This window comes from Protobothrops mucrosquamatus, unplaced genomic scaffold (assembly GCF_001527695.2).
Source record: "Protobothrops mucrosquamatus isolate PMUCROS unplaced genomic scaffold, P.Mucros_1.0 scaffold128, whole genome shotgun sequence".
Taxonomy (NCBI): domain Eukaryota; kingdom Metazoa; phylum Chordata; class Lepidosauria; order Squamata; family Viperidae; genus Protobothrops; species Protobothrops mucrosquamatus.
Genome location: NW_015386495.1, coordinates 246,770 through 274,452, shown reverse-complemented (window position 1 = coordinate 274,452; position 27,683 = coordinate 246,770). Strand labels below are relative to the sequence as shown.

The window sequence follows — 27,683 nt, the reverse complement described above, 5'->3', positions numbered from 1 at the left end:
ATGATGCAAACGTACACCTGTTTCATGAATGCCTTTCCTATCATACTCTTATCTAGTGATAAGAGTTCAACTTCACAGACCCTACAGTTCCCAGTGGGATATACTCTGGTTCTAACTGAATTCCTCACTAGACTAATATTCAAAAATTGAAATTTTAATTAATTTGATCACTTTTCAAACAAACAATTTCACAGAATTGTATAAGCCAAAGAATGTAAAAGTCAGTTCATTATTTTATTTACCCAACTTTTGCTGGAAATAAAAATTATACAAGAAGCAGCAAATAACCTGACACACACATACACAATATTACAGATGATTATGCATTTAAGAGCCATGTAAACAAGTACTTTATACACTGCATGCCATTTACACAAAGCCATTAGGAAATATTAACTCTAAAGATGAAATTCCAAGATGCCCAAATATAAAAAAAATTAAGAGGAGTGGAAAAAAATTGGTAGGACTACCATGTTTTCAACAGCAAGGGAGCACTATTAATTGTATTCTTCGTTTTGGAAACGAGGCGCAAAGTTTCTGGCAGTTTCATTCTCTTGTGTAGTGATTAAGTCTATAATAGCTGTCAACACTGCAGTGTCCCTTGATTTAGTATTATTCCAGTCCACAGGTTGTGGATTTTCTATTTTCTCTTGCAGAAGGTCATCCAATTCTTTTTTCAAATCCTAAGGATAAAATAGGGTTGTTGGCGAAAGTGAGTAACATCAAATTTTTAACATTATAGGCAATCCTCAGCTTATAACCATAATAAAGACAGGAATTTCAGGTCATTAAGGGAGTACTCACCAGACCTGATTTCAAGACCATTTTTATCATGGTCATTAAGCAAATCATGGAGTCATTTAGCAAATTACACAATCATTAAAGTGATTCTGGCTTCCCCAATTGACTTTGCTTGTCAAAAGCTAGCAGGGAAGATCACAAATCACAATCATGTGACTGCAAGATGCCGCAACCATTGTAAATGTAAGCCAGTTGCGAAGTATACAAATTATAATCATATGACTGTATGGTGGTACAATGACTGTAACTTCCAAGGATGGGTTTTAAGTCACTTTTTCCAAGGCCATTGTAATTTTAGAGCATTGTTAAATGAACAGTGGTATGTCAAAGATTACCTGTATTCTGTTTTTATATAGCCATGTTAGATTATTTAAACAATATATTTTCTACGTACATTTATTATTATTTAATTTATACTATTCCTTTTACAGTCAAATATTAATACATATATCTCTTTCATTAGTGAATTCATCCTTGATACATTTTCCATTGAATACAGGGAAAAATAACAGCATTCTTTCAATCTTCAGGCATAGCAGCAGCCTTCAAAGACATGTTAAACAAGTTGCACAGCCATTTTATAAACAAACCATACTCATGTTTTTCCAGTTATACTATGGATACCTGCATATTTAAGATTTTCACAGCATTTATAACTTCCTTTTTTATATTTTTGTCTTGACAGCAATGAAAAAAGTATGTTTCAATTTCTCTCTTTGATATAGCAATATCATTTCCCTACAAATCTCTAAAACATTCTTTACAGAATTCCCCTATTTCAGTTACTCTGCATTTGCTTTCCCTTTTTAGTTTTATCTGTTGCTTTATTTGACTACATTTTCTGAAACTATTATTCTTCTCTAGATACACGAGGGACAATATTTTATCCTTTTTTCAACATTTTCTCATTCTCAGTCTCTTAACTTCATAATTTCACCAAGCATCCTTTCCTATTCTTTTCGTTACTGTACAAATACTTATTTAGCACCCTATAACATAATTATTTTCACTCTATACCAAGCAACTTCCACATCTTTGTTTCACTCATTCAAAAAAGGAAAGTAATCTTTTTTTTTTCATCTAGGGGTTCATACTTTCATTTCATGCAGTCATTTTTTAATTTTCATTTTTTCCTCACCTTTTCCCCTCAATATTTCATCAAATGAAATTAAATCCATCACTGTTAAATTTCTATTCACCACACTCAATATGCCTAATAAAATTAAAAAGTTGAAAATATATGTTAAATTTAAATTTTTCATTTAACTTAAATTTGCATCTTCAGATTTTTCTGAAGCTAGAAAAGTGGAGACCAAACCCAGCTCCCACATATCCAGAAGGCAGCCTTTGACCACTAAAGAATCTTTCAAAGGGCCTGTCCCGTAGTTCTTAACAGTTGCACAAGTTTATAACAGGAGGGAGAGTTTTTATGAAGTTAATTATTTTATTTTGGGAACAACTTTATCTGTTCAAGCTATATAAATATGTAGCATATAATGCAGTTTTGGATTCTGAAATATTTTTTTTTAATTGCAAGTATCAAAAGGAAATGATATTCAAGGGATCAATACAGTCAAAAGATTCTGTGTTCTAAGTAAATGATATTTCTCAAAATCAAGTTTAATGCACATATATCTTTAAAAAGTAATTGATAATCCATGCAGAACATAATACATGAAGGTCAAACTAAGTGAGTGATCTCAGCCTGAATAGCAAATGTAGTAGTTTAGTATGAATAATGTAATGTTAGCATTCCAAACAGAAATATTTGAAGTTTTTAAACAGTTTTCTATCTTAGGCCTGTGTATGCTTTGAAAATCATTTGGAAGAAGCATTTGGATCCTGAGTAGGACATCACTCTGCTATTCATTAAAGCCACCTATATTTTTCACAGGCTGTGAAAAAAATGAGGCAGCTATTTTAAGCATTAGCCCTTAATGAAATGCTTGAATAGGACTTATGCTTAATATTTTTCTTACTACATTTTAAGGAAATAATCTACATGAAACACATGATTTTAAAAATAGTCTTTATAATATAATTATTAAATTGTGTCAACTGTTTTAAGTGGCCAGTTTCATGTGGGTAGCAGAAACTCACTCACCTTTACCAGCTGTGCTATTCTTGCTGGAGACTGAAAGACAATCCATTCATCTACAGCAATTGTATCCTGATCTTTGTCCTTCTGAATTGAAATATCTCCTCCAAAAAACAATAGACAATATGGCGAAACTTCCGTACAATCATACAGATATATCTATAGTAACGAAATCATTTAGCACACAATAAATATAATAATATAATCAAAATGAGGCCTTGGAACATTATTTGATTTTAAATGCCTTTATGGTGTCCAGATACTACAGCAAATCATGATTTACAATGAAAGGAATAAACCCCATTCCTGCAGCTTTGCAATAGTTACATTTGTTCTCTAGTGTAACCACAAAGAAAAAATGAGCAGTATTTGTTTTTATTTCTAACCCATCAGGCATTTCATATTATTTAATTCACTCAGTTTAATTAAGGCTTGTTTTATCATTCAGTCTGAAATCAATCCTTTATGGCACTTGATTGAAATATGCAAATCAACCCAGATACTTTTGTAATAATTACATAAAGGTTTTCACTTTTATACTACTAATAGTATTACATAGGACCAAATGCTAAGCAAAGGTGATGATACCTTTGTATTAAGCAAAAACATGATACAAAAGTGAATAAACAATAAGATTTATTCATGGAGATTTATTCATTCTGGCTACAACTTCTTAATACTTAAGTATTAAGTACTTAATACTTCTTAATGCTAAGTACTTAATACTTAAAGCTCATCTTAATAATGATATCTTCCAATCTAAGATTATCTACCTATTGTTATTACTTTCTCCAGGAAAGCTTAATTATTTCTGATACCTGTAGCTAATAAGGGTTGTTAGGGATGAAACAAGCATAGGAAGACTACAACTGCTTCAGCCAAAGTCCTTCTTTATACACATTTATAATTAAAATTAGTAAAAAAATGATAACTTACGCTACTTGTCCTCATTTTCAAATGGTAAACCAGCCAGTTGTAATGGAATTCCGCCTCTTCAACATTCACAGATTTGGGATGAATGTTCACTGTTCCATCTGTTTTGGTGGAAACTTTAACCCTGAAAGACACAAAGCAGTTACAACTTACATGACAGAGACATACAGGAATTAAAAAAAATATTAATTTTTTTTTGGAAAGGCCTGAAAAAGTTAATGACCATTTGCTGATTCACTCTCCATTCTACAGTAAGACACCGACCTCTGACTGGTCCTAAGAGCTGGGGAAGCCTCTGAAAAAAGTACCATATGCGTATGGAGGGAAGTGACTAGGAAGGGGGAAAATTGGAGAAAATCTGGATTGTAGCTCCCTCAATAAAACAATTGTTCTGTGTAAGGATCAGCAAATGTAAAGGAAGAACATTACATATGTCTTCTCTCAGTAAATATGTTAGAAAGTAGCTTATACACTAAAGCATTGTTTCTCAACCTTGGCAACTTTAAGATGTGTGGACTTCAACTCCATGGCTGGCTGGGGAACTTACTTAAACATTACATTAAACCTCTGATAAGAACCAAAAAGTAGATGCAAAAGAGATTAAGAATAATCTTTTAAATTTCATTAAAATTTAAAAAAAATCCAGTTAAGAGTTTCCTACAAGAATATTTAGTACTCTTGTGTATATACATTCTTTTATTTTTCCTCTCTTTTTCTCTCAAAAGATTGCTTTTTCCACAAAGATAGTTCCAAATCGATGACCCACTGTTTCCTTTTTATTTACTTTTTACTTAGTAGAATGTGTTCTGGTATTAATAAAAGACCATCTTTTACCATTTCATCATTTAGGATATCCCAGAAATATATAATTAATGTATTTTTGCTAAACGAACAGAGTTAGAATATGTAAAGAAAAGCAATTAAGAACTAAGATATTAAAATGTTCGTTAGCAACACCATCTAGTGACAAAACAATACTACTGCAACTTGCTTCAGCTTTCAGATGTTGATATAATGACTCTTCAATAACTTCTGATTAGCTGATTTCTTAAAGAAAAAAATATTTATACAAAGCTATTTGGATTAGACTTTAGGGAGCCTAACATAAACCAAAGTAAACATCAAATATAAATAATCCTCAAATTCAGTTTCTTGGATTTTTTGGGGATTGTGGTGATTAAGATGTACACTGCACAATTAGGCGAGTATTTTGACCATATTATCATGTGACCCTGTTGACTATTTGGAAGAAAACATTTGATGGTTCTGTGATCATGATCCACTATCTTAGCAATTTCAAGAGTGCTGCATCTCTCTGACTTTTGAGTCAGTTAAATCTCTTTTTTGACCCATTTTGCCTGAGGGAAAAAAGCTGCCTAATAATTATGCACACCTTGATATAGGGTATTGATCTCCTTAGGCCACACCCTACCTCATTACACAAATACACATCACCTGATATATCCATTAAGCATTCAAGTTTATATAGCTTGGAGATGGAAAATATGCATGAAATGATATGGTCAAAATACTCACTTGCCTAATAATTATGCATACAGTGTAGATGTTTAGGATGTAGCTAGGAACGATGGAAATAATGCAACAGCTAACCACAAATCTCTTCCTCTCTAAACTCTCTACTCTGCAAGGTGGGAAGATGAGGAAAGGGATTGCCTACAGGAATAGCTTTGGGTTTGTTTTTTTCTTTCCTCTCTCCTCAGAATGTGGGGAGATTAGAGAAAAAGGGATTTCAGGAGAGTAAGTTTGCATGGCACCTCATGGCTCCCAGCCCGGGCTTGCAGTGTGTTCACATTGCTTTTGGTGTATACAAGACAGTAAGCAGGCACTCAAGCATTCCAAAGGGTGGGGCAATTGTTAGGAAGCAAGCAATAGTCAAATGTGTGAAACTGAACTGTCTTTTTGTCTCTTTCCAGCCAGACAGCACAGTCACGGTCATGTCATTTCCCGCTTAGTGACAGCTTTGCTTAGTAGCAGAGTTGCTGGACCCAATTAAGGTCATTAAGCCAGAATTAGCTGTATGCCAGTTTTTGTTTTTTAAAAAAACATGTTGAAACAAGCTGTATTTGTCTTGAACCTAGGCAAAGCAACAAAAACATGGATAGACCTAGTCTTCCAATTCTCACTCTTCCTTCCTTGCGTATTACTGCAAGAAAAACTTGGAGCAGTCCCCAAAAGCTTGTACTGTGCAGAGACCTTGGAAAAGATCCTAGATCATGTTGGCTACATTGTTGGAAGCTAGGGTTGAAGGACAGTTGAAAGGCCATACCCGGCTGTTTAAAAAGGATTGAAAAGGATTCTCTTCAGTGATTACACATCAAATCTCAGCAGGCAGAAGTGCTAAAAAGACAACCAATATATCGAGTAAATTTGCTGCAATATTATGGAGCTCTGCTTAATAAATTAACCTATATGCATTCTTAATAAATAGTCTCAGAGTAAATTTTCAGAAGCCTTACATTTTTCTCTTTTTGCTGAAGTTTGCTCGGATTTTTGCCACCTTTGGATATAGCCCAGCACAGATAACAGCTTTGAGTAACTTCTCATTTTCTGGAAGAAAAGACAGCCAGGGGAAGTGGAACGCTCAATGGAAGAACTGAAAGCCTCCCTGTTATTTGCTTCCCTCTCAACATTTACCTGAGTTAATGTTGGATTTGGGATCCCTGGGGTTCCTACTATTCACAAACCCAGCTGCAAGGAGATGTTCTGCAAACTGCCCTTTCATGTTACGCAGCATCTAGAGAGTAACATATAAGCACCAAGTAACCTCTTGCAGAGTTTGTAAAATGCAGTTTCCTGCCAGAGACAACGTGGAGGAATGTAGTTTGGATTCCCTACATTCCACAAGAGGCAAACAGTTATTACCTGCAGGGTGTTTGAAGAAAGAAAATACTCCCAGCAATAATCCTTCTCGTACCTGAAGCCCCGCCGCTGAGCTTCTTCCCAACCCTGAAAACAGGATCATGTTTTAATACAGGCCCTACTAGATAACTCAAAGAAAAATGGATATGTCAATGTGATTGTTAAAATACAATGAGATGCCAGATAGCAAGCAGATTTAGGAATCTTCATCGCAAATAATAGGAATTTTTATAATTAAAATGCATTGCTTTTGAAGAAGTATACTGATAATCTCAGTCATACAATTATGTATTTAGGCAAAACAGGAAAAAGCTCCAGACAAAATTAATTGTATTTCCATATAGCATTAAGTGGTATAATAGGAATAGGGAAAGAATAATCCCAGTTGCCTTGTAGGGGCGATGGGCAGCATAAAAATGTAATAAATAAATAATAGATAATTAAAATAATTCCAAAGCACTTTTTTAATAAGGCAATTAATGGACTATGATCCAAAAAATTATCTTTATCACAAGACTTTTTATTATTCACAAACAAGTAATTAAGGTTTTAAAACAAAGATAAAGGGACTTCATGATCTACAAAATGGATGGGAACACCGAAGTGAAATTAAACTGAAGAGTTAGGATTATTTAGAATGAATCACAGCAGTTACTGATGTAAGATTTTGGTGTCCAAATTAAAGTATTTGTAACATAGATTAAGCTTCACTCTGTTAGCAAATCAAATATATACACAATAAGAAAACTCCTATGGCTTTCATTCATTGACCAGCAATAAAGGTTTCTTATATCTATGATTTCTGCATGCTTTTCTTTCAAAGAGGCAGCTACTACAGATTGCCAATTTTAACCGAATTACCTTGAAAGCATTCACAACAGTGAGGTGATCACTTTTAGAATTCTTTGAGAGTTCCTTTCTTCTTGCATCTGCTAATTTTTCTTTACCCTTTAGAGGAGGAAAATACTTGTTGAGATAACAAAGAACATCTTTTCATCTGTTTTCAGGTTTTTTTTAAAAAAAAGAACATTCTGAGCATGCAACAAACAGTATCATTGAATTTACTACAATTAGAATAGAACCAAGTAAAACATTTGGATTTCTGCCAGCTTCTGCTTACAGTTTTTTTAAAAAGGTGTTTACATGTTTTTAATTTTATCTTCAAATACATTACCAAGGGAATGATAAAAGGGTCCTTGAAGCTGAGGCCAGCTGCAATAGTGAGAACAGGATCTAAGCAACAAAATAAAGCTCCAAACAGAATCATTTTTCCAATGTGCGGCTCCACAGGTAATCTTGCCAAGTGGACACCAAGGGGAGTCAACTGTTCTTGTCTGTCCAATGCATTCTATCAGTGAAAGAACACCAATCGGGAAGAAGAAAAAGACAGAATCATTGAAAAACCATAAAACATGAAAGAGGAGAGCATGGATAATGGCTTTAATAAAGAAGAATGAGCTACTAAATTATTAGGTTTCTTGCAGCAGCGTTATTTTTTTTAATATCCGCCGTGATATATTTATATAAGAATATTTGTGTTTAGTGCAAACATATGCTTTCATCACAGGAAAGTACAAAAATGCGGGCCAAATTCAGTCACAAAGCTGACATATCAAAGCCATTCCTTGCATTTTTGATCCTTTGGCAAAAACAAAGAGAAGAAAATTCACACACTGTTCAGACTACAGATTAAATAATGAACAAGAATAACAGGACACAAACAATACACATACAATTCCAAGCATGCTTTTTAAAAAAAAAAAAAAAAAAAAAGTTGAGCAGAAACATGTAAACAACTACATTAAGCTTTCATTAAAAAAGTATTTAAAATGTGCAACTGATAAATTATTAAAATAAACATCCATGGCTTATTTACATTTTATTTTATTTATAAACACAATATAACATTTTTATTTATAAGTGACTATTTCTTTTGTAATTCAAAGAAAAAAAGACATAATTTTAAAAAGGAACATAAAGCTGCAATGTTAAATTTGTATTTGTGTTATAGCAATATTTTTTATTATAAAAGAAGACAGTAATTGTTACAGTAAATGATGCATTATTTTAGGCTAAATATAAATGAAATATCTAGTATATTTCAAAAGTGAAAAGTGCATCCATTTGGCAATTCTTTAAATTTTCAATTATCACTCTAAAATAAAAGTATGAATAAATTTGTTAGTATACAAGCAAGAGAAAAAGAAACTTACCAACTCCTTTAGATGCTTTATGGATAGCAAGACAGCATCACTTGAAGGTGGATCCATGAGATTCATCAAAAAGTTTGCAATACCTCCAAGTTTCAAAATCTGAAAGAAAATTATGATTCTACTTGATTATATCTATCCATGATCAAGTGACACAATTACAATCAAATATCACCTGTAAGAAAACTGAACAAACATACTTAATTCACAATCCTAATGACTCCAAAACCCCAAATGAGCTCATGGAATCAAAACCAAGATAGAACGTGAAAAGATAATAGGATAAAAATCACATCCCTGAAATTCTCAAGAATTCATCCATTGCTAGTCTACTGAAAAGTATTACTAAAGAGGCCAATCTGACTTCTGGAGAGAAGTTAGAAATCATGAAATTGACTTTTGTAATTCTCTCTTAGGCATGAAAGTCAGTTGGGTAACCAGTTATTCTCTTTCAGACCCACCCACCTCACAGGGAGGTTGTTGTAAGAAAAATAGGCAGTGGGAACATTAGGTATACAGGTAGTCCTTGACTTACCACCTGTCATTTAGTGACTGAAGTCACAATGGCACTGAAAAAACTGAGTTATGATCATTTTTCATGTTTATGACTGCCACAGCATCCCCATGGTCACGTGATCAAAATTTGGGCACTTAGCAATTTGCATGTATTTATGACAGTCTCCCTGTCCCGGGATCATATGATCACCATTGGTAACCTTTCCAGTTAGCTTCAAAAAAGCAAGGTCAGTGGCAGAAGCCAGATTCATTTAATGTTTCACTTAACTATGCCAAAAAAGGTCATAAAATGGGGCAAAGCTCACTTAGCATTTGTCTTGATTAGCAACAGAAATTTTGGGTTCACTTATGGTCCTAAGTCGAGGATTACCTGTATATGCCATCTTTGACCAAATTAAATTAAATCATGGGATTAAAAATATAACAATAAATATGTATTATCAAATAACTAGAAATCATGCTAATAAAGAACTGTATATACTTATACTTATTACTCAAGATTTATTTTAAAAACTTTTGACAGGCAATATGCATATAAATCAATAGTTTGAATAACATAATTAACAATTAATATTAATATTAATCAAAGTAAAAGGTCAACATTAACCAATGTACAATTATTTTATTCTACATTATCCTCACAAGATTTAATCTTTTATCTCAAAGTAAAAAAAGGAAGCCCATTTAAACCTTTCAGCTAATCTATTTAGTCATTAATGATTATTTTAAAAATGTACTGTCAACTTGCTATTTTTTATTCCTGATTTCTGTACCCCAACATCTTTCAGGACCCCTAGCTTTGAACTAGGTCACTCAGAGATTCAGAATTATTGTAAAAGCTACTGAATCACCAATTCAACATTTTTATCGAAATCGGTTTCCTAAAGAGCAAAACCAAGGCTTCACCAGGATATGTTATCGCTGTCCCAATTGCACAAATTACCTTGATTTGCAAACACAGTTCCTCCAAAGGTGTCCTCAGGATTTCAGGCAACTGATAATCATCTAGCAGACTGGCACGAAGACCATTATACAAGTGATAGCAGTGGCCAGGTTGGACTCTGTAAAAGTATATTCTATTAAGTGCTTTTTTTCCAAGTAGGAATAAGAATGCTTTGTATAATTACAGCTATTTAGTAGTATTTTTTTTACGGAATGGTGTTACATACAAATTCAAACTGAATTATCAATTTCCAGTCTAAACACCTGATTTAAAAATAGCAGGAGTTGCATTTGATAAAGCAATTTCTACCCAATGCCCTGACATATTTACCATAAAATATAATGGGGCTCTGCTATACTACCTTGATTTTCCACTCATTAAAAAAGTATTAAAATTAGAAGACCCAGTCAGCAAATTGCAATAGGGAAGCAATAAGACTTCAATATTAAGAAAGTATATGCAGTGAAGGGGAAAAAATGAAATGTCTTTATCGTTAATTAGAAATTGTTCCAAATGAGCCCACATTTTCTTAGTTAACAAATTTTATAACAATAGGCATTACACTTACCTGCCTGCTCTCCCTTTTCTTTGCTTGGCATTTGCTTTGCTAACCCATTCTGCAGCCATTGTGCTGATATTGTTCTGTGTGTCAAAATGAGTTTCTTTTATCTTTCCTCCATCTATGACATAAACTACATCATCTATGGTGATACTGCAGAAATGAGAAACAGAGAAATGAGAAACGGAGAGAAGCAATTTGCTTATCTACATCACACAGATTCTTAGCTAATCCCTTTATAAAGTAATTTTCTCCTTGCAAGAAACAAACATTGCCTCCCCCACCCAACCCATGGCTGATGAATCAAGTGATAAGGAACAGCAACAATTACTGGCTGCTGCCTTGTTTTCTCCTTTGCCAAAAAGTCAAATAAAATAAAAAAGGCAATTCTGGTAATACTGTAGTGTGAAATGGTGAAATTATCAGAGGACAAATTTACCCTGAAATATTAGAATTAAACCACACTGCCAGATATAACTGGGAGAAACTTGTTTTCATACTTAACCCTTTAATATGTTAATTCTACATATAATTATCTACATTTCATCAATAAGAATTGCCAGTTTGAGCATCAAATAATTATAGAACAGGTACCTTAAGCCAAATAAATCTGCCAAATTAAGTAAGCCAAATTAAGTAAGACTGGCAGAGTGGAAATACTCTGTTTAGCAGTGTAAGCAAAACAGCAATGTACTATTCATTTAATTTCAGATGTGCCTTCTGAGGCATAACCAAAAAAAAAAAAAAAGAAATAAAGCATCTTTGCATTTATTCTGTTAGCCTGCCTTATTCAACTTGATGCCCTCCACAATTTCCAATACAGACAGTCCATATCCTGTTTAGAATTCTGCAATTCTTGGCTCAATAAAATTATAGCATTGGCCCTAATCTCAAACTCAGGAATGCAACCCAATTTATAAGTGTTGAAAATGCCTTGACTCTCTTGTAAATCCTTTAAAATACCTAAATAAAATAGTCTAATAAAGAAAAAAACAGATAAAATAAGGTTTAGAAATATTTCCCTCCATTTTACTACTGTGATGCAAAAAAAATCACTTTAATTTTTATTAAGCTACTCAATTTTTTTTCTAATAAATTAATTTCATGGATTTCTAGAAGCATAAACTAATGTTTACCTAGTCTCAGCAATGTTTGTAGCAATTACAATTTTACGAACACCAGGAGGGGTCTTTTTGAACACCTAAAGAAAAGGATGGAAAAGACACAAAAATAATAAATGTTGTTATAAAATCCATTTTTATTTCATGGATCTTAATATAGTATTAAATTTATTAAATATTAAATCATTTCCGTTAAAACACTGAATATATCATTTGAAACACATTGTTTAAATAGCAAGTGCTAGCAATCAAATAGAAACAAAAAAAATTTGGAGTACAGGAACTGAAGCTGAATTTCTTATATATAGAGAATAGATTTGCTCAAATCAGTGGGATTTGAACTACTCCTAACATACTCAAGTGCTAAGGGTGAAAGTTTGTTCTCCGAGCTTGAGGTTGGTTTCCGAACGTTTTGTTACCAGGCTAGGTAACATCTTCAGCGGAGTTTAGGGGATGTCAATGTCAGTGTTCTTCTGTTTATAAGGGCTTCGGGTGTTTGTTTGTCAAATGAGGGTCTTGTGGTCAGTCAGGTGTGAGTCATGACTGAGAGTCTTGTGATGGGTCTTGTGATGGGTAGGTTATGTCAGGTCAGGGTCATTGGGAGGTGAACTGCTGATGGGGGGGGGGCTTGCGTGGGTTGGTTGAAGATGTTATCTAGCCTGGTAAGAAAACATTCGGAAACCAACCCACAAAGTCAGCGAACCAACTTTCATCCTCATCCCATACCCGAGCTACAGATATTCGCCACCATTGCATACTCAAGTGCTACTGACAAATGGATCTATTCTTGTTATGTCAAAATCTGATTACCACCAATAACCTTTAATCTCTTGAGAAACTAGTGTTTCAAAGTAAGATAACTCCCCCTAATTAAAGCATTATGTTCTTTGTCTTAGAGATCTATTTATTATTTATTTTGCACTATTTATAATCCACCCCAATCCCACAAGACTTCGTGTGGTATACAACACTGCTCAAAGTTGGGTAGTTAATATAAGACCATTCTATCACGTGTAAGATTTAGGATGGCTACATTTTGAGAACGATCTTAATCTTTTCAGAGTAGGAAAAATGTTGATTTTCCACATTATTTAAAAAGCTCAAGAAAATGTAATGTATTTTGTGAAAATCCAGCCTAAATTAATTTAATTCAACAACAAATATTGTATACAAATTTAAGATATTTTTCAGAGATGCATGCATTTTCTACAACAGGTAGACCTTGCTTAGTGACCACAATTAGAATCAGCAACTTAATTGCTAAGCAGCATGGCTGCTAAACAAAACATTACAGAACTCTGGCTTATGATTTTACTTCCGCCTTCCCTACTAACTCTGCTTGTTGCAAAGCATACAAATGGGGATCAGACCTGACTCTGCCAATTGGCAGAGAAGTATAAAAGGGATATGCAATCTTGCAGGTGCTTGGTGATGTGAAGGTGCTCCCTCCACCTCTGTAACTTTAATAGCTCAATTTTTAATTCTGTTTTAAAGTTGATTTTAACTCTGTTTTTATTTATGCTTTTATACTATGGGATGTTTTTTTATACTATAAATCATCCAGAGTCACTTAAGAGAGATGGGTGGTGTAGAAATGTGATAAATAAATAAATGCCAGGTTGCAAAGCACCCTAACAATGGTTACATGACTGTGAGATGCTACCACGGCCATAAATACGAAGACTGGTTGTAAAGTTATTATTTTTTACACTGTTGCAAGTTCAAAAGGTTGCCAAATGATGCAGTTAGTCTGGGAGCACTACTTCTATAGATAAGGTTAATATAATTATGGTTTGCACCAGTTATACATACCTGAGTCTGATTAACAGTAGGCATCAATGAATGCAAAGGTATGATGACAAATCTATCTGAAAATTAAAATGCACACGATGTTGTATTTCAGTTAGAAAACAGAAAAAAGTAGAGAGCTTAAGTATAAAAAGACAATGAAACTGTACAAATAATTTTCAAAAATACTTTTCAATTAATTAAAAACTTAAGTTTTACTGAATATTTTTAATAGAGGGACATTTGTTGTTACTAAGGTAAAAATACTGTTCATTGTCAATATTAGAGTAGGTACTGAATAAATTGGAATGGATGGATTTGACAGAAAGAATAATGATAAAGATTTAATCAAAATTTCCTAGCAGTTGGCAATGTGTAAAACGTTTGAAGAGATGGATCTTTTCCTCTATGGAGATTGGGATATTCCATCTCTGCTAATTTTTAAGGAAGAACTACAGAGTCACTTCTCAAGAATGATTTAATTAGTTTTTCTGCATGTTACAAAGGGTTTACTAGGTGATCTTTGTCCTCTGTTCCAAATGTACAATTTTAACAGCTGGGGGGAGGGGGAAAGGTTGCTCCAAAGATTCTCTCAAAGTGCATGTTCGTGTGGGCATGAAAATCAGACAGAGGGAACAATTTGTGCATGGAAGGGAGAGAGGAGAGTCTTCAAACAGGCACACCAATCCTTACAGAGGATGCTACTACTTTAATGTTTCAGGGACAGGGGAATGTTTTCCTTATACTAATATACTCTTGAAGTTCCTATTTAAAATAGTTCACACTGCCCCAGTAAGCACTGTACGTATAAACTTAATATGTACAGCTATGCTATGCTATGCTATGGATAATCGTTAAGTAGATCTTTTTCAATTTATACTGCAATTATACTGTGCTTAGTCATTGAGGCCCTAGTCTCATGGTTGAACTATTGTAGTGCACTCTATATGGAGCTACCCTTGAAGAGCATTCAAAAGCTACAGCTGGTGCAGATTGTGGTGGCACGGGCAGTTCTTGTGGCCCGAGGAATGGCCCATGCAGCCTCACTGCTCCGTGAGTTGCACTGGCTGCCAATCTGCTTTCGAGTGCAATTCAAGGTGTTGGTAAAATCATCTTTACAGCTTGTTAAATGTTTATGAAAAAGCATTAAATATTAGTGTTATCTGTTTAGATTTCCTTAATACACTAGCAAAACCTATATGAAGTTCAATGGCAAAGGCATGCAAACATTCAGAAATGAAAATATGAAAGGCGTAAATTTTTTCACAGAACTGTATAGGCATCGGATTGTAGTTTAAATCTATTACACCAGCACTGAATGGCCAAATCCCCAGATTCATTGGAACGCGGTAGCATATATATTTAATATTTAATAGGTTTCTGTTTTTGTTGCTGCTTTTATTATCATCATCATCATCTCCTTGTCCTATTCCTTAAATACTATTATCACTTACTGTGCTGCCTTTCCAACTATGCAGTTCAACAATCCCACTTTAGCTATTGTGTAAATTGAAAATCAGAGCTTGGATATTTGCTAGCATGCAAAGCAATTGACAGTGTTGATTTAGTTCTTCATATGTCTGAAAACGATTTACTGAATTATTCTACAAAAAGTCTAGCCTACCATATGGTATTTAAAAAAAATATTTCAGTTTTAAAATTTTACCTGATTTAAACATAACTTGAGATACCAGAAGATCATTCAGTGTGCTAATGTTATCCCATCCAGGAAGAAATACTAGAATTGCGCCTTCCTGGATATAAAACAGGTGTATTAAACAACACATCTGCATTTTTAAATTCATCAATGTAGCATACAATATAGTCACATACACAATTCTAGGTCAATCTTTTTAAATAGAGCTTGTTTAAACAGAGGTAGGCCAACCCTCATCTGAAGCTTAGGCCTAGATTTTTTTCTCTTTTATTTCTAGCCTCCAACAACCAGAGGGTCCTGTGTCACTGAAACCGAAAGAAGACAACATGGAAATGTTCAACACCAAGATCTCTCCTTTCGTTGTGGGGATTCGGGAGGAAATCTACAATTACAGGAGCATCCAATATCTACCAGCAATAGTTAAATTTATTTTATTGCTTAACTTCTATTTGCTTTTGTAAATAAAACTGTAAATACCACTATATTTCTCTGGTTAGCTGCTGAATTTTGAGTGGAGGTGATGTCTATTTCCATGTGGACTCAATTGAACTCAATGTGGTGAAGATACTTAATACTTGATCCTATTCCTTTTCCTCCACAACAAGCCCATGAGGTGGGCTGGACAGAGAGAGAGTGGCTGGTCCAAAATTACCCATCTGGCTTTCATGCCTAAGGCAGGATTAGAACTCACAGTCTCCTGCTTTCTAGGCTAGCATCTTAACCACTACACCAATATGGCTCTTTTCACTGTTTCTCAATATATATTAACACTCCTTTGCAGACAACTAAAAAAACAACTAAATAAAACAGGCAAGTCATTCTACTAGCCAATAAGAAACTCACCTCTTCTTCAAGAGCAATATATCTGATTAATGCTGCTATCAAATCAAGATCAATTTTATCATCATCCATCATTTCCAGTGCATCAATTGTAGTTTCTGAATATCTAAAAATCGTGTAGAGATTAAAGAATCAGTACAGCCAATACAAAATTGCTATGCTTAAGAAGAGTATGCTGCTTCTTACTGTATGAAACAAAAAAGAATACAACTAATTATGGTGCACGTTAAGGCCAGAGTAATAGTTCTAACAAGGAATTACATTAAATAAACTATTTGCTTTCAAGCAATGAGAACTTTTTTTTTGCTTTCTCCCATCCTAGTGTATCTAAATTCATCATAAATTGATTTACTGAGAATTCAATACACTTATCAAAAATTCTAAAAATACTGCTATTTTAAAACAGTTGTATACTTCTGTTTCACAATCTCACATATTTACCATGAAGTCAATTATCAGTTAGTCAATAGCTTGCTTCCTTAGAAAAAGTTAAGAGTTATTAGATAAAATAAAATTTGAAAGTTGCTTTAAAAAGGGAGATGAAATATACATACCGTGTTCTTAGTTGCTTTACATAATCTGGCCATTGTTCATGATAAATTTCTTCTTTTTCTTCCTTTTCTGGTCTGCTTATGTGTCCCTGCATAAATCTCTTTTTCCAATGCGGCCTGCGATCTGTATTTTCTGGCATGTATCTTCAAACAGACACAATGTTATGATTACAGAATTGTAGCAAGATTAGATTTGCTTGCAAAATGGATTTTCACTTTTTTTTTTATTGCACTACAAGTAATCCTTGCTTAATGTAATTGGGACCAGAATTTCTATCGGTAAGCAATGTGGTCATAAAGCACTACATCGTGTAACTGTTTCACTTAGCTATTGACTGTATCACTTAACAACAGCAATCTCAGCAATCGCTGTTGCCATAGTTGTGTGAAAATTGTGGGCTGTTGGGTTAGGACTTCACGCGACGGTGACTTGCAACTTCCTGCCAGCTTCCCACAAGCAAAGCCAAGGCAGACGCTGGCTGGAAGGTGCAAATCCTAGGTAGCTTGCAAGCAAACCAAAGGGCAGGTGAATACTACAGAGTGAGGTAGGTGAGTGCTGGGGCACCATTCAATTTTGTGCAGATTGGGGAGGGGATGTTGCAAGTATGCTATGGAGTATGAGATCCCTAAGATCTCTGGGATCTCTCTCTGTAAGAGAGAAAAGCAGTGGGAGAAACTTGCAACCTTCCATGCCCAATTATCATTGACTTGGTTTGTAGGAAGCTGGCAGGAAGATTACAAATTGCAACTGCGTGATCATGGGATTCTGCAAGCCCTTCTGTGAGCCAGCTGCTGAGCACTCAGATTGTGATCACATGACTGTGGGGAGTGATGCAATGGCTGGAACTTCAAGGCCAGTCATTCACCACAACTTTGAATGTTTGTTGAATGTGTGAAGATTAACCACTAAGCTTTGAATTTATTCTGAAAAGTTTAGTACAGGATCATGGGTGGGAATACGAAGAAGAGACTAGAAGGAAACCTTATGCATGGGTTGAAATCTATATGCTGCTCAATCCAGATTAGAATTAATTCTGAAAAGGAAAGGAAAAGGAGTCTTCTGACTAACCGTAATTTCTCAATTACATCTTCCAAAAGGTATTCCTTGACAGGATAAGCCAAGCCAGGAATATGGATCATAGGACAACCATCTGCCATAAAGAAGAGAAAAAATATTACAACACTAGCATTTTTAACAGACTGCTATGTGAATGAAACTTTGACTAGGCATAAAATACTGTAACAGAAGAAAAGAATATGAAGCATATACAGAATAAAAGAACCTGCACTGATCTAGTTTCTTAAAAGAATGTAAACATTCTTTTGCATATGCACAAGAGTACTATAAGGAATACAAAACTATACAAACAAAACCCCAACTGCAAACTTCTCTATGTGTTAGAAGGCAAAAGAGAAAGCCATGTAACATCTTGGGAATGTGTACTGTTAGTATTCATACAAAGATGTTGTTTGGATGAGTTAACAGTCCATTTATGGAATATACTTGCATAACTTAAAAAATGTTGTTATAACAAACAGCAAAGCACAAATAGTGCCTTAACAGAAACCCAGCTAAACCCTCAGCATGCTTCTAAATTATTTACACATGAAATGCCAGAAAATAGATTTCATGCTGTGGTCTTCAAAGTGTCAATGGAATGGATTAAGAAGCAGACCTGCACATCTCAAACCCCACTTTGTAACACATTCATTTATTTTCTGGCTTCCAAAATATGTAAACATACATGTAAATATTGTTAAGTTTGGAACATCTATTTTGCACTGTGAAGCTATAAAATCACCCCAAGCTGTAAGAACCCTTTTTTTTTCTCTAAAGAAAAAAATGCTATACAACAGGGGTCCCGAACCCCCAGTCCGTGGACCAGTACCAGGCTGTGGCATGCCAGCAACTGGTCCACACAAACAAGCAAAGCCCCATCCGTGAGATGCAGGCAGCACACCAAACCACGCACCTTCCGGTCCGTAGAAAAACCTCTCTCCACGGAACCGGTCCCTGGTGCCCAAAAGATTGGGGACCTCTGCTATAAAACATTAATTGAAATTAAACTCAAATACGTTTAATTTGTGTTCTGGCCTCACTTTATCTCTTACAATATTTGCCAAATTTATATGCACCTAAAATGTGTGCCATATTACACATTTATTAGCTATTTTGATTTAGATATTCTGATTCAGAAGTATTCCACACTAGGCTCATGATCACTTGATCTCTCAGTTTAGACTTGTTTTATTTTTAGATACTAGCAACAGTTTAAACAAATTACATTTTACATATTAAAATGTTGATTATGTCATATACCAAAATAATCCGAAAACTTCTCAGCATTCAGTGTAGCACTCATCAGAATTACTTTCAAATCTAGTCGTACATTCAGGAGGTCTTTAATTATTGCCATTAAAACATCTGATTGAAGATTTCTCTCATGGACTTCATCAAGGATTACATGACTTACACTGGACAATTGTCTACAACAAAAAATAAAAAGCAAATAGACAGTAGCTTTCAAAACCAGGAATAAATTAAAAGTAAATGGAAATCACTGGGCATAGCAAGTACAATTGTTAGCAGCAACAAATGTTCCATTAAATAAATCCTTGAAAAGCTCATTTATTGGTTCTTTTGATAAAAAAAAAATACATACTTGTCTGACTGGAGCCACTGCAGGACAATTCCTGTTGTGCAGTATAAAATTGAACCTTGTCTCCTTGGCAACCGGCTGAAAGAAATCCATTAAGAATACTTCAGTTCCCCCTTTTTTGCATTTGAAAAAATCAATAGACGACTAGGAAGAGACATACAATTTTAAAAGCTATAACGAATCTTTAGCAACAGCTCTATTCACTTATTAAAATTCAAATGAAGTGAGTGGCTGGCTGTGCAAAATAAAGATGACAACTATAATTCTATCAACACATTTCCTTAGACAAAATCTCAATTGAAATCAATAGAGTGGATCAGAAATTGCATTCAGTCATATTCCACTGGCATTAGAAATGATCTAGAAGCCACTTGAATAGCACACAAACAGATTCTGGTGGTGCTGAAAAAATTTCAGGATTTTAAATTGGGTTTCTTAGAAAATTTTAATACCACAACTCTAAAATATTTGGTTTTAATTTGGTTTTATTCGGTGGGGATTGTGGGTTTGTTTTTGTTTTAAAAAATGTTGTGAGCCGCCCTGAGTCCTTCGGGAGAAGGGCGGGATACAAATTGAATAAAATGAAAATGAAAAATGAAAATGTTTCTGTTGGATTCTAGTTGCACTAAAGAATGGAAGAAACTCTTCACAGAAATGAATATCTGGAATTAATTCTGCACACATGTGTATTACATTAACTATACTAAAAAAAAAACCCTGTTAGGTAGTTTGTAAACTACTGGTGATGGGCAAGGGAACTGCCCATGATATTCACCCAAAAATAATAGTTTTAACTCTCATAAAATCATTAAAATATGATGTTGTGGTGCAAAATTTCAAAAGATTAGTCTGTAGTAGTTGTAGAAGCACTGTGAGCAACATAGAACAGCATAAAAAGGAAATGGAGTATCTACACAACACATTCCAACAAAATTAGATACCCACACAAAAAGTCCTTGACCACTCAACCCAATACAGCACAACACAAACCCTAAAAAGAATTACACTGCCATACATCAAGAATATATCAGAAACCACAAGTAGACTACTACTACCACATGGAATCAGCATAGCACACAAGCCAACTAAAGCCCTTCAAAACATCCTAAGCAAACCAAAAGACCCAGCAACCCCAGAAGAAAAAATAGGAGTCAGCTACAATATACAACATAAGAACTGCAACAACCACTATGTAGGACAAACAGGCAGAAGACTGGCAAAATGCATCCATGAACACCAACTGACAGTCAAAAGACATGACGAAAATTCTTTAATTTCACAACATATAGACAGATTTAACCATAGTTTCAAATGGGAATATTGATAATCCTAGACCAGGCCAAATCCAAAAATGTCAGGGAATTTCTAGAAACCTGGCACTCTGACAAATCAGTCATTAATACCGTGTTTCCCCGAAAATAAGACCTATCCCGAAAATAAGACCTAGCTGGATTTTTATGTCTGCTCCTAATATAAACCCTACCCCCAAAACAAGCCCTAGTTTTGGGGCAAGGCGCATGCATAAAAATCAAGCTAGGGCAGGGGTGGGTTAGGGTTAGAGCGGCGGCACTGGTGCAATTGGCGCGACAAGCCATGCGGCCTCCCGCTGCGAGCAGCACAATGAGCCATGCAGCCTCCTGCTGCGAGCAGCGGCACTGGCACGATGCGCCACATGGTGGTGTGTGGTCACAAGCGGCCACAGAAGAACTCGGGCAGTGGCGCGACAGGTGCCAGGGCGTGGGAGGAGTGGATGCAGCAGTCCTAAGGTACGTGCGTAAAACATCCCCCGAAAATAAAACCTGGTGCCTCTTTGGAGGCAAAAAATATATAAGACCAACTCTTATTTTCAGGGAAACACTGTAGACACATAGACATTAACAACATTTACAGGCTAGGCAAAAGAGACAACCAGCCCCAAAGACAAAAGACTCCAGCACCTCTCCATCAGCAATCAGCACTCAGATCAGCATAGATTAACTCCAAGATCAACTTCAGACCAACAATCAAGAAAGCAATACCCCAATCAAGAAACTGCCAAAGAGCTGTTAATAAATAGCCCAATCACACAATCCCTAATACTACCCCCACCCACACAGACAGGCAAGACCCCAGAATGTAAACTGACAGCAAACAGCAGTCCTTACTAGCAATGATGATGTTACCTAGTTAGGGTAACGAAACGTCTGCAAGAAAACAAGCAAGCTCAGAGAGCACCAAGGTACCCTCATTTCAACCCTGAGCTACAAATATTCTCTTTCATTAGTTCAAAAGAATCTGCATTCTATGAAATGTCAGGCTATAAACAAGAATAACATACCTTTCAAGGCGAATTTGATATCCAATGCTTTTTCTATTACCACAGCTTTCAGCCCTTTCTGCTGCAACTCTTTCTGCTACCTTAATTTAAAAAAAAGAAATACTTTATTAAAATGTATTTATTTCTATAACATAGTTACTACTTTTAATTACAGAATGGAGTTAAATATCACTTACAGAAATAGCACTGATTCTCCTAGGCTGAGTGCACACAATCCTGCAAGAAGATCCTTTTCCTCTTTCAATATAGTCATCCAAAATGAACTGGGTTACCTGGGTCGTCTTTCCACAACCAGTCTCACCACTTATTACAGTTACCCGACTATTATTTATAAGGTTGACGAGTTCCTGTTTTGAAAAGAATAAAAGTGGTCACTCTGCCTGCGTAAATGCACCAAATGTGTATCCATGCACCAACTCATCGATGAAGTAAATAAAATTCAGACTACACAATGATAATTTAGTTCTAACTTTATTAGGTAACTTATTTTGGTTTCAATTTTGCTATCTGTCTGAACTGCATGGGATATAAATTAAATTAATTAACAAAGAAACATCATTCATTTTAAAAGATATGTAACATAGCCAGGAACAGTTATACCAACTGTAGCCCCATTATTAATGATGCTGTGAAAGAGAAAAACAGACATGTTGGGAATTCATTAAAAAGCAGTCTGGATTTGCAGAATCCAAATGCTTATCATTTGGTGTATCTCCAGCAAGACAACTGCACTACATCTGAAATGTCTGCATTTATTCTTACTTCTCTGATCAGAAAAATGGATCAATACACGGGAACTAAATAGAAACAAGTACAGCTAGTCTTATACCTTGTACTATGGCTGGCACATATGTTAGAAATAAGCATCGATTCTGCTATAAAATTTGTCTCCTTTAAGATTGTTATGGCTTCCCAATAAATAAATGTTAGCATTAATAAAACAACAGTTTATAAGTACTTTATAATCGGCTACTTAATTTCTTGAGTTATAGTCTACATCTTTAGCCAATCTCACTAACTAAAAGAAGTAGTGTTTTAACATTAGGTTCATAACTGTCTCAGCAGGAAGACTAGATGACAATTCTTTAAAAAAATGGTCATTAAATTTGATGTTACTGTATATCATCAAGTTCCAACTCCTTCATAAAAATCACCCTATTACACTACTTTTAGTATGTTATTGAGATTTCTCTCAAGATGTTTAGCATTCATTTTGTTCATATTAAATCTCTTTATTCAAACCCTGTTAAACATACAAATTGTTTCAATAAACATTCCATACCTTCCTCATACTGTAGGAAGGCAATTTCTCACGAAATCTCTGTAAATTAAAGAACATGAAGCTTGGTTATTTCATAAAAAATTATTTTTAACAGTTCAATAAAACATAATTTCCCTGATATCCCCTATTCAAAGGAGTTCAGTTCTCTCTTCACATCTTTTTTAAACTATCAATTGAAAAATTGGTTGAAACAAGACAAAGTGTACCTGGTATTTAGGAGACAGTATCTCTGCTGAAGAAATACCTTAGTGTGCCTTTCTCTAAATCATACTGGTGACATCACTGGAGTGCTAGACTCAGTGAAAATGATACCATTTTCACTGAGATCCTTCAAATTAAGCCAACGAGATCCTTCAAATTAAGCCAAAACTCTGACAGACTGCCTACTGCAGATCAGCTCTCACTGACATCACAATTTAAAGAGGGAATAAATGCTTAACCTACTTAGTAATAAGCTGAGATCCGCCTACTTTTACATATGAAGTTGTTAACTGAACAACACTGGTTGGGAACAAAAATGATACCCCAAAGGTATGCAGAGGAGACATTATTAAATTTATTTATGTATCTCTTGAATTATTTTTCTCTGATTATAAAAATATTTGCCCAGAAGGGCATAGTTCACAATCTTATAGATTATCTTGTAACTTGTTAGCCCAATGCATGCATTTCTTGAACCTAGTTAAGTTTTGTCCTTCCATTTTACCAAGACATCAAGAACATTTTATAATTCTAACACTTATTGGATTTACTTCAACTGCCAAATCACTTACCTATAATCTTGGCCTATGTTTTGTCTTGTTTAATTACCTTGGTGCCCTGTCTGCTGACACAAACTAAGTTGCCTTATGTATTAAGAAATAAGGCTTTGTCCTAGCTCCACTGAAACAAAATTCAATATTATTTAAACTGCCAATTTATTTACATTATTCCTAGACCTTGACACTGATCCTATTCTATTATGAAAATTATTAACTACGAGTGGACATAAATATATAAACTACTTTTCTCCCTCACTTCCACTTCATCATTCCATTGCCAACAGGACTTCAGAGTATGAAACTTCAATAACTGAGCATTCTTGACTGAAAGAAAAAATATGCTCCATTATAAGACAATTCTATAAATATCAACTCAGAAATTAAGTTTCACTGATTCTAGATTTTTAAGATTGCTATCTCATGCTCTATTGAATTATATTGCCTTTTTTGTACAATTCATTATAATTTTGAGGAAAAGTAATAACATAAATTAGATGATTTTTAAAAAGTTGTATCCTGCCATTCAGAAAATCTCAGTACCTGCATCTCAATATATCTTGAATCAGACTTTTTCTTTCTCAGTTCTTCTTTGAATTGTTCATCTAAGTCACTATCAGGCATATTTTCTTGTAAGAGATATTCTGAATCCTGAACTAGAAATGATTTTTCCAGTGCTGGCCTTCTCCTTTCAGGAGCCTTCTCCACAACAGGCTTTTCCACCACAGGCTTTGTTTTAGTAGGAACCTCCTTTGTATACCTGGATAAGAATAATTGCAAGTATGAAAAAGTGCATGTTATTGAAATGTACATCTAATCATAAAAGTCTGATCTATAATTATCTGCTCATCTACAATTAAGTAGGTGCTATTAATTTCAATGACTCTTGTAAAGTCAGATTTTATTTGTACTTTCTTTTCAAGCTCCAGCCTAAAACATTATAAAATGTTCTGAAGGAGCTCATAGATGTCATTTCCAAGCCCCTTTCTGTGATCACCGAGAAATCACAGATAGAAATATTGCCAGAGGACAGGAGAAAGGCAAATATTGGTCATGACTTTGGCAACAAAATGGTCAATCTGTGACATACAGTGGATCAGATGTTAAGCAGCCAGCATACAGGAAACAGTACATCATTTGACAGGAGCTAGAATGGATTTATCAAGAATAAATCATGCCCAAACACTCAAATCCTCCTTTTTGGTAGAATGATCTATTTATCTGATCAATTATATGAAGGATTTAGTGTATTTTGCCTACACTAATGTCCCACAAGAAATTAATAGTATTTGACTGAGCCCAAACTATTACTTCATTCCAGCACTTCATTTTAGGAAGCTTAATGACAGACTGGAGTATGCCACAGGAGAGCAACCAAGATGATAAAGGGGGCTGGAAGGAAAAGATTAAAAGAAACAGTTTGAGGCATCGGCTATGCTTAGTCTAGAAGAGAAAACATGACAGCTGTCTTCAAGTATTTGGAGGGCTGTCATGGAAAGGAAGGGCAGAACTATTATAATTGGTGCAGAAGACAGGGTAAGAAACAAAGGGTATGAATGACAAAAAGGTAGGTTTGGTCGGACATCAGCAGAAAAAAAAGTTTTAACAGTGAGAACTATTTAATATTAGAACAGACTGTCTTAGGTGATGGTCCATTCCCCTTCACTGGATTTTTTTTTAACAGAACCTGGATGGCCACCTGTTGGGGATAGTAGTGGACTGATACACCGGGCAGAAGATTGAACCAAAACTTATATTTTTTAACTCCAATCAGGACAAGAAATCAGACCAGAACGTATTACTTGTTTTACCATTCTTAAGCTAACCCTGCTTGGCTTCTAATTCCTACTGAAAAGTAAAGCAACTTTGTCTAAAACAAAAAAGATTGAATGTTCTTATTACCCTTCTTCATCAGACCACCAAGACATAGCTTCTTGCTCTTTTTCATTTTTGTTCTGGACAGTATTCAGCAGCTGTACAATCTGTTCTTCTCTGCGTTCATCCATGTGTACCACAGCTCTCTATGTAAATAAAATGTATCTTATTAAAAATTTAACATGCAGTGTTTAATTTTATTCTGGATTTAACTGTCTCACTGACCAATTTTATCCAAAGTGTCACTAGGACAGTGGTGGCGAACCTATGGCACGGGTGCCAGAGGCGGCACTCAGAGCCCTCTCTATGGGCACACGCACCATTTTCCCAGCCCCGCCTCCTCCCACGGCCCCCTCCTCACCAGCAGCCCCTCAGGAGGAGAATTGCCCCTGGGTGCAGCCCACACAAAGCAGCAGAGCCAAGGTCATGGTAGCTGGGCAGCGGGGACAAGACTCCGTCCTTGCGCCCCGTTGCGCGCAGATGATGCTGCGGGGCCACAGACGTAGGGCATGGCCGCCATGGTGCTGCTGGGTTGCCTGGGTGATGTGTGGCAGGGCGGAGCGGGGATGGGCGTGCAGTTTTTGGCCACTCGGTCTCTAAAAGGTTCGCCAACAATGCACTAGGATGTTGCAGAGGGAGTGAAAAGAAACAGGGCCATTCTTATAAGTATCTTTGCTCCTCTATAAATCATTACATTATGTGCCCCAAAATCCAGATGGGCAATGACAGTGAGCAGGAAAAGCAAAATTCCTAATTACTAACGTGGCAGAGAATAGCGGACCCTCTAAAAGGCCAATGAAAAGGTTTCAGGTTCCGAAGGCGGACTTAGATAAGAAAGACATAACATGTGCTAACCACCAGGAACTGCTATAGCAATTGGTTCACACAATTACTTACCTTTAGTAAGATATGCTAAAAGTGTCTGAGTGGCATACTAAAAATAACAATAGTTTAACAACGCGACAAATACCATAGATTTAACAAAAACACCCAACGGGAGCCGAAAAGAATCAATTCCACATTATCAAAGAACCACACGCTAAAACTGTGTAACAGTTATCATACAACCACACGACATTTTACTATGTTCAGCTCGATACAGTGCACAGAGAAGGGTCTCCTAAAACCAGACACAGGAGGGAATAATCCAAGTTATCAAAGAGGAGAGGTTGTGGGTTAGGGAGAGGAAGGAGAGGTAAAGTGGATGAGGGTGGAGGCAAGGCGGGGACTGCCGACTGTATCCGAAAATGTTTTGAGTATCTTTATTGTTTGTTGGTGTATATGCATGCATCATTTGTATTTGTTGTTTTAATTGAAAAATTAATAAAAAAATTTATATATATATATAAAAAAAAAAGAGCGGCCACAGAGAGGTTCAAAGGTTCCCAATAGTGCAGCGTTTCTCAACCTTGACCATTTTAAGGCATGTGGACTTCAACTCCCAGAATTCCACAGCCAGCAATGCTGGCTGTGGAATTCTGGGAGTTGAAGTCCACATGCCTTAAAATGGTCAAGGTTGAGAAACGCTGCAATAGTGGAAGTTCCTTTTGCTTGGGGGAAAAAAAAGACAAACAAGGAATGATGATAAAGATAACAACATCCCGCATCGCAAACTAAGGAGCACCGAGCTCTTCTGCTCCCTCTCTTTTTCCTTGCCGGTACCGTCACCCACCTGCTGCCTCTCGGCCTCTTTGCTTCTGTCGCCTTGTCTCCGTGCGTACCAGAGGCCAATCTCGCGGCCCTTCAGGTGAGGAGGAGGACGGCTGCGGCCCACCCCGCCGCCCCCACAGCCTCTTCCTCCGCCCCCGCCGGAAGAAGAGGAGGAGGAGGACGATGACTGCGAAGCGCGGGGCCCGTCCCTGCGGCCCCAAGCCCGGCGGTGCTCATAGCTCAT

General features: G+C 35.7%; 1 protein-coding gene across 1 annotated transcript; it reads right to left on the bottom strand.

The window, feature by feature from the left end:
- Positions 1-305: 305 nt before the first annotated feature.
- DHX36 (DEAH-box helicase 36) lies at positions 306-27,683 on the bottom strand. The gene is made up of 25 exons (XM_015813016.1): positions 27,462-27,683; positions 25,817-25,935; positions 24,458-24,674; positions 23,157-23,195; positions 22,051-22,221; positions 21,875-21,954; positions 19,561-19,635; positions 19,218-19,384; positions 17,967-18,048; positions 16,901-17,041; positions 16,350-16,452; positions 15,516-15,603; positions 13,874-13,929; positions 12,077-12,141; positions 10,950-11,093; positions 10,382-10,499; positions 8,926-9,024; positions 7,887-8,060; positions 7,574-7,660; positions 6,716-6,799; positions 6,488-6,587; positions 6,310-6,400; positions 3,836-3,956; positions 2,906-3,058; positions 306-683 (listed from the first exon to the last, which is right to left on the bottom strand). The coding sequence occupies exons 1-25, from the start codon at positions 27,681-27,683 to the stop codon at positions 498-500; spliced, it is 2,982 nt and encodes a 993-aa protein (XP_015668502.1). The 3' UTR covers positions 306-497.

Coding starts and splice junctions, on each gene's coding strand:
- DHX36 (XM_015813016.1), bottom strand. CDS start 27,683: ATGAGCTATGAGCACCGCCGGGCTTGGGGCCGCAGGGACGGGCCCCGC. Junction 8,061..8,925: donor TAAAGCATCTAAAGGAGTTG/GTAAGTTTCTTT, acceptor TTTCACTGATAG/AATGCATTGGACAGACAAGA. Junction 684..2,905: donor GAATAGCACAGCTGGTAAAG/GTGAGTGAGTTT, acceptor TTTTATCCTTAG/GATTTGAAAAAAGAATTGGA.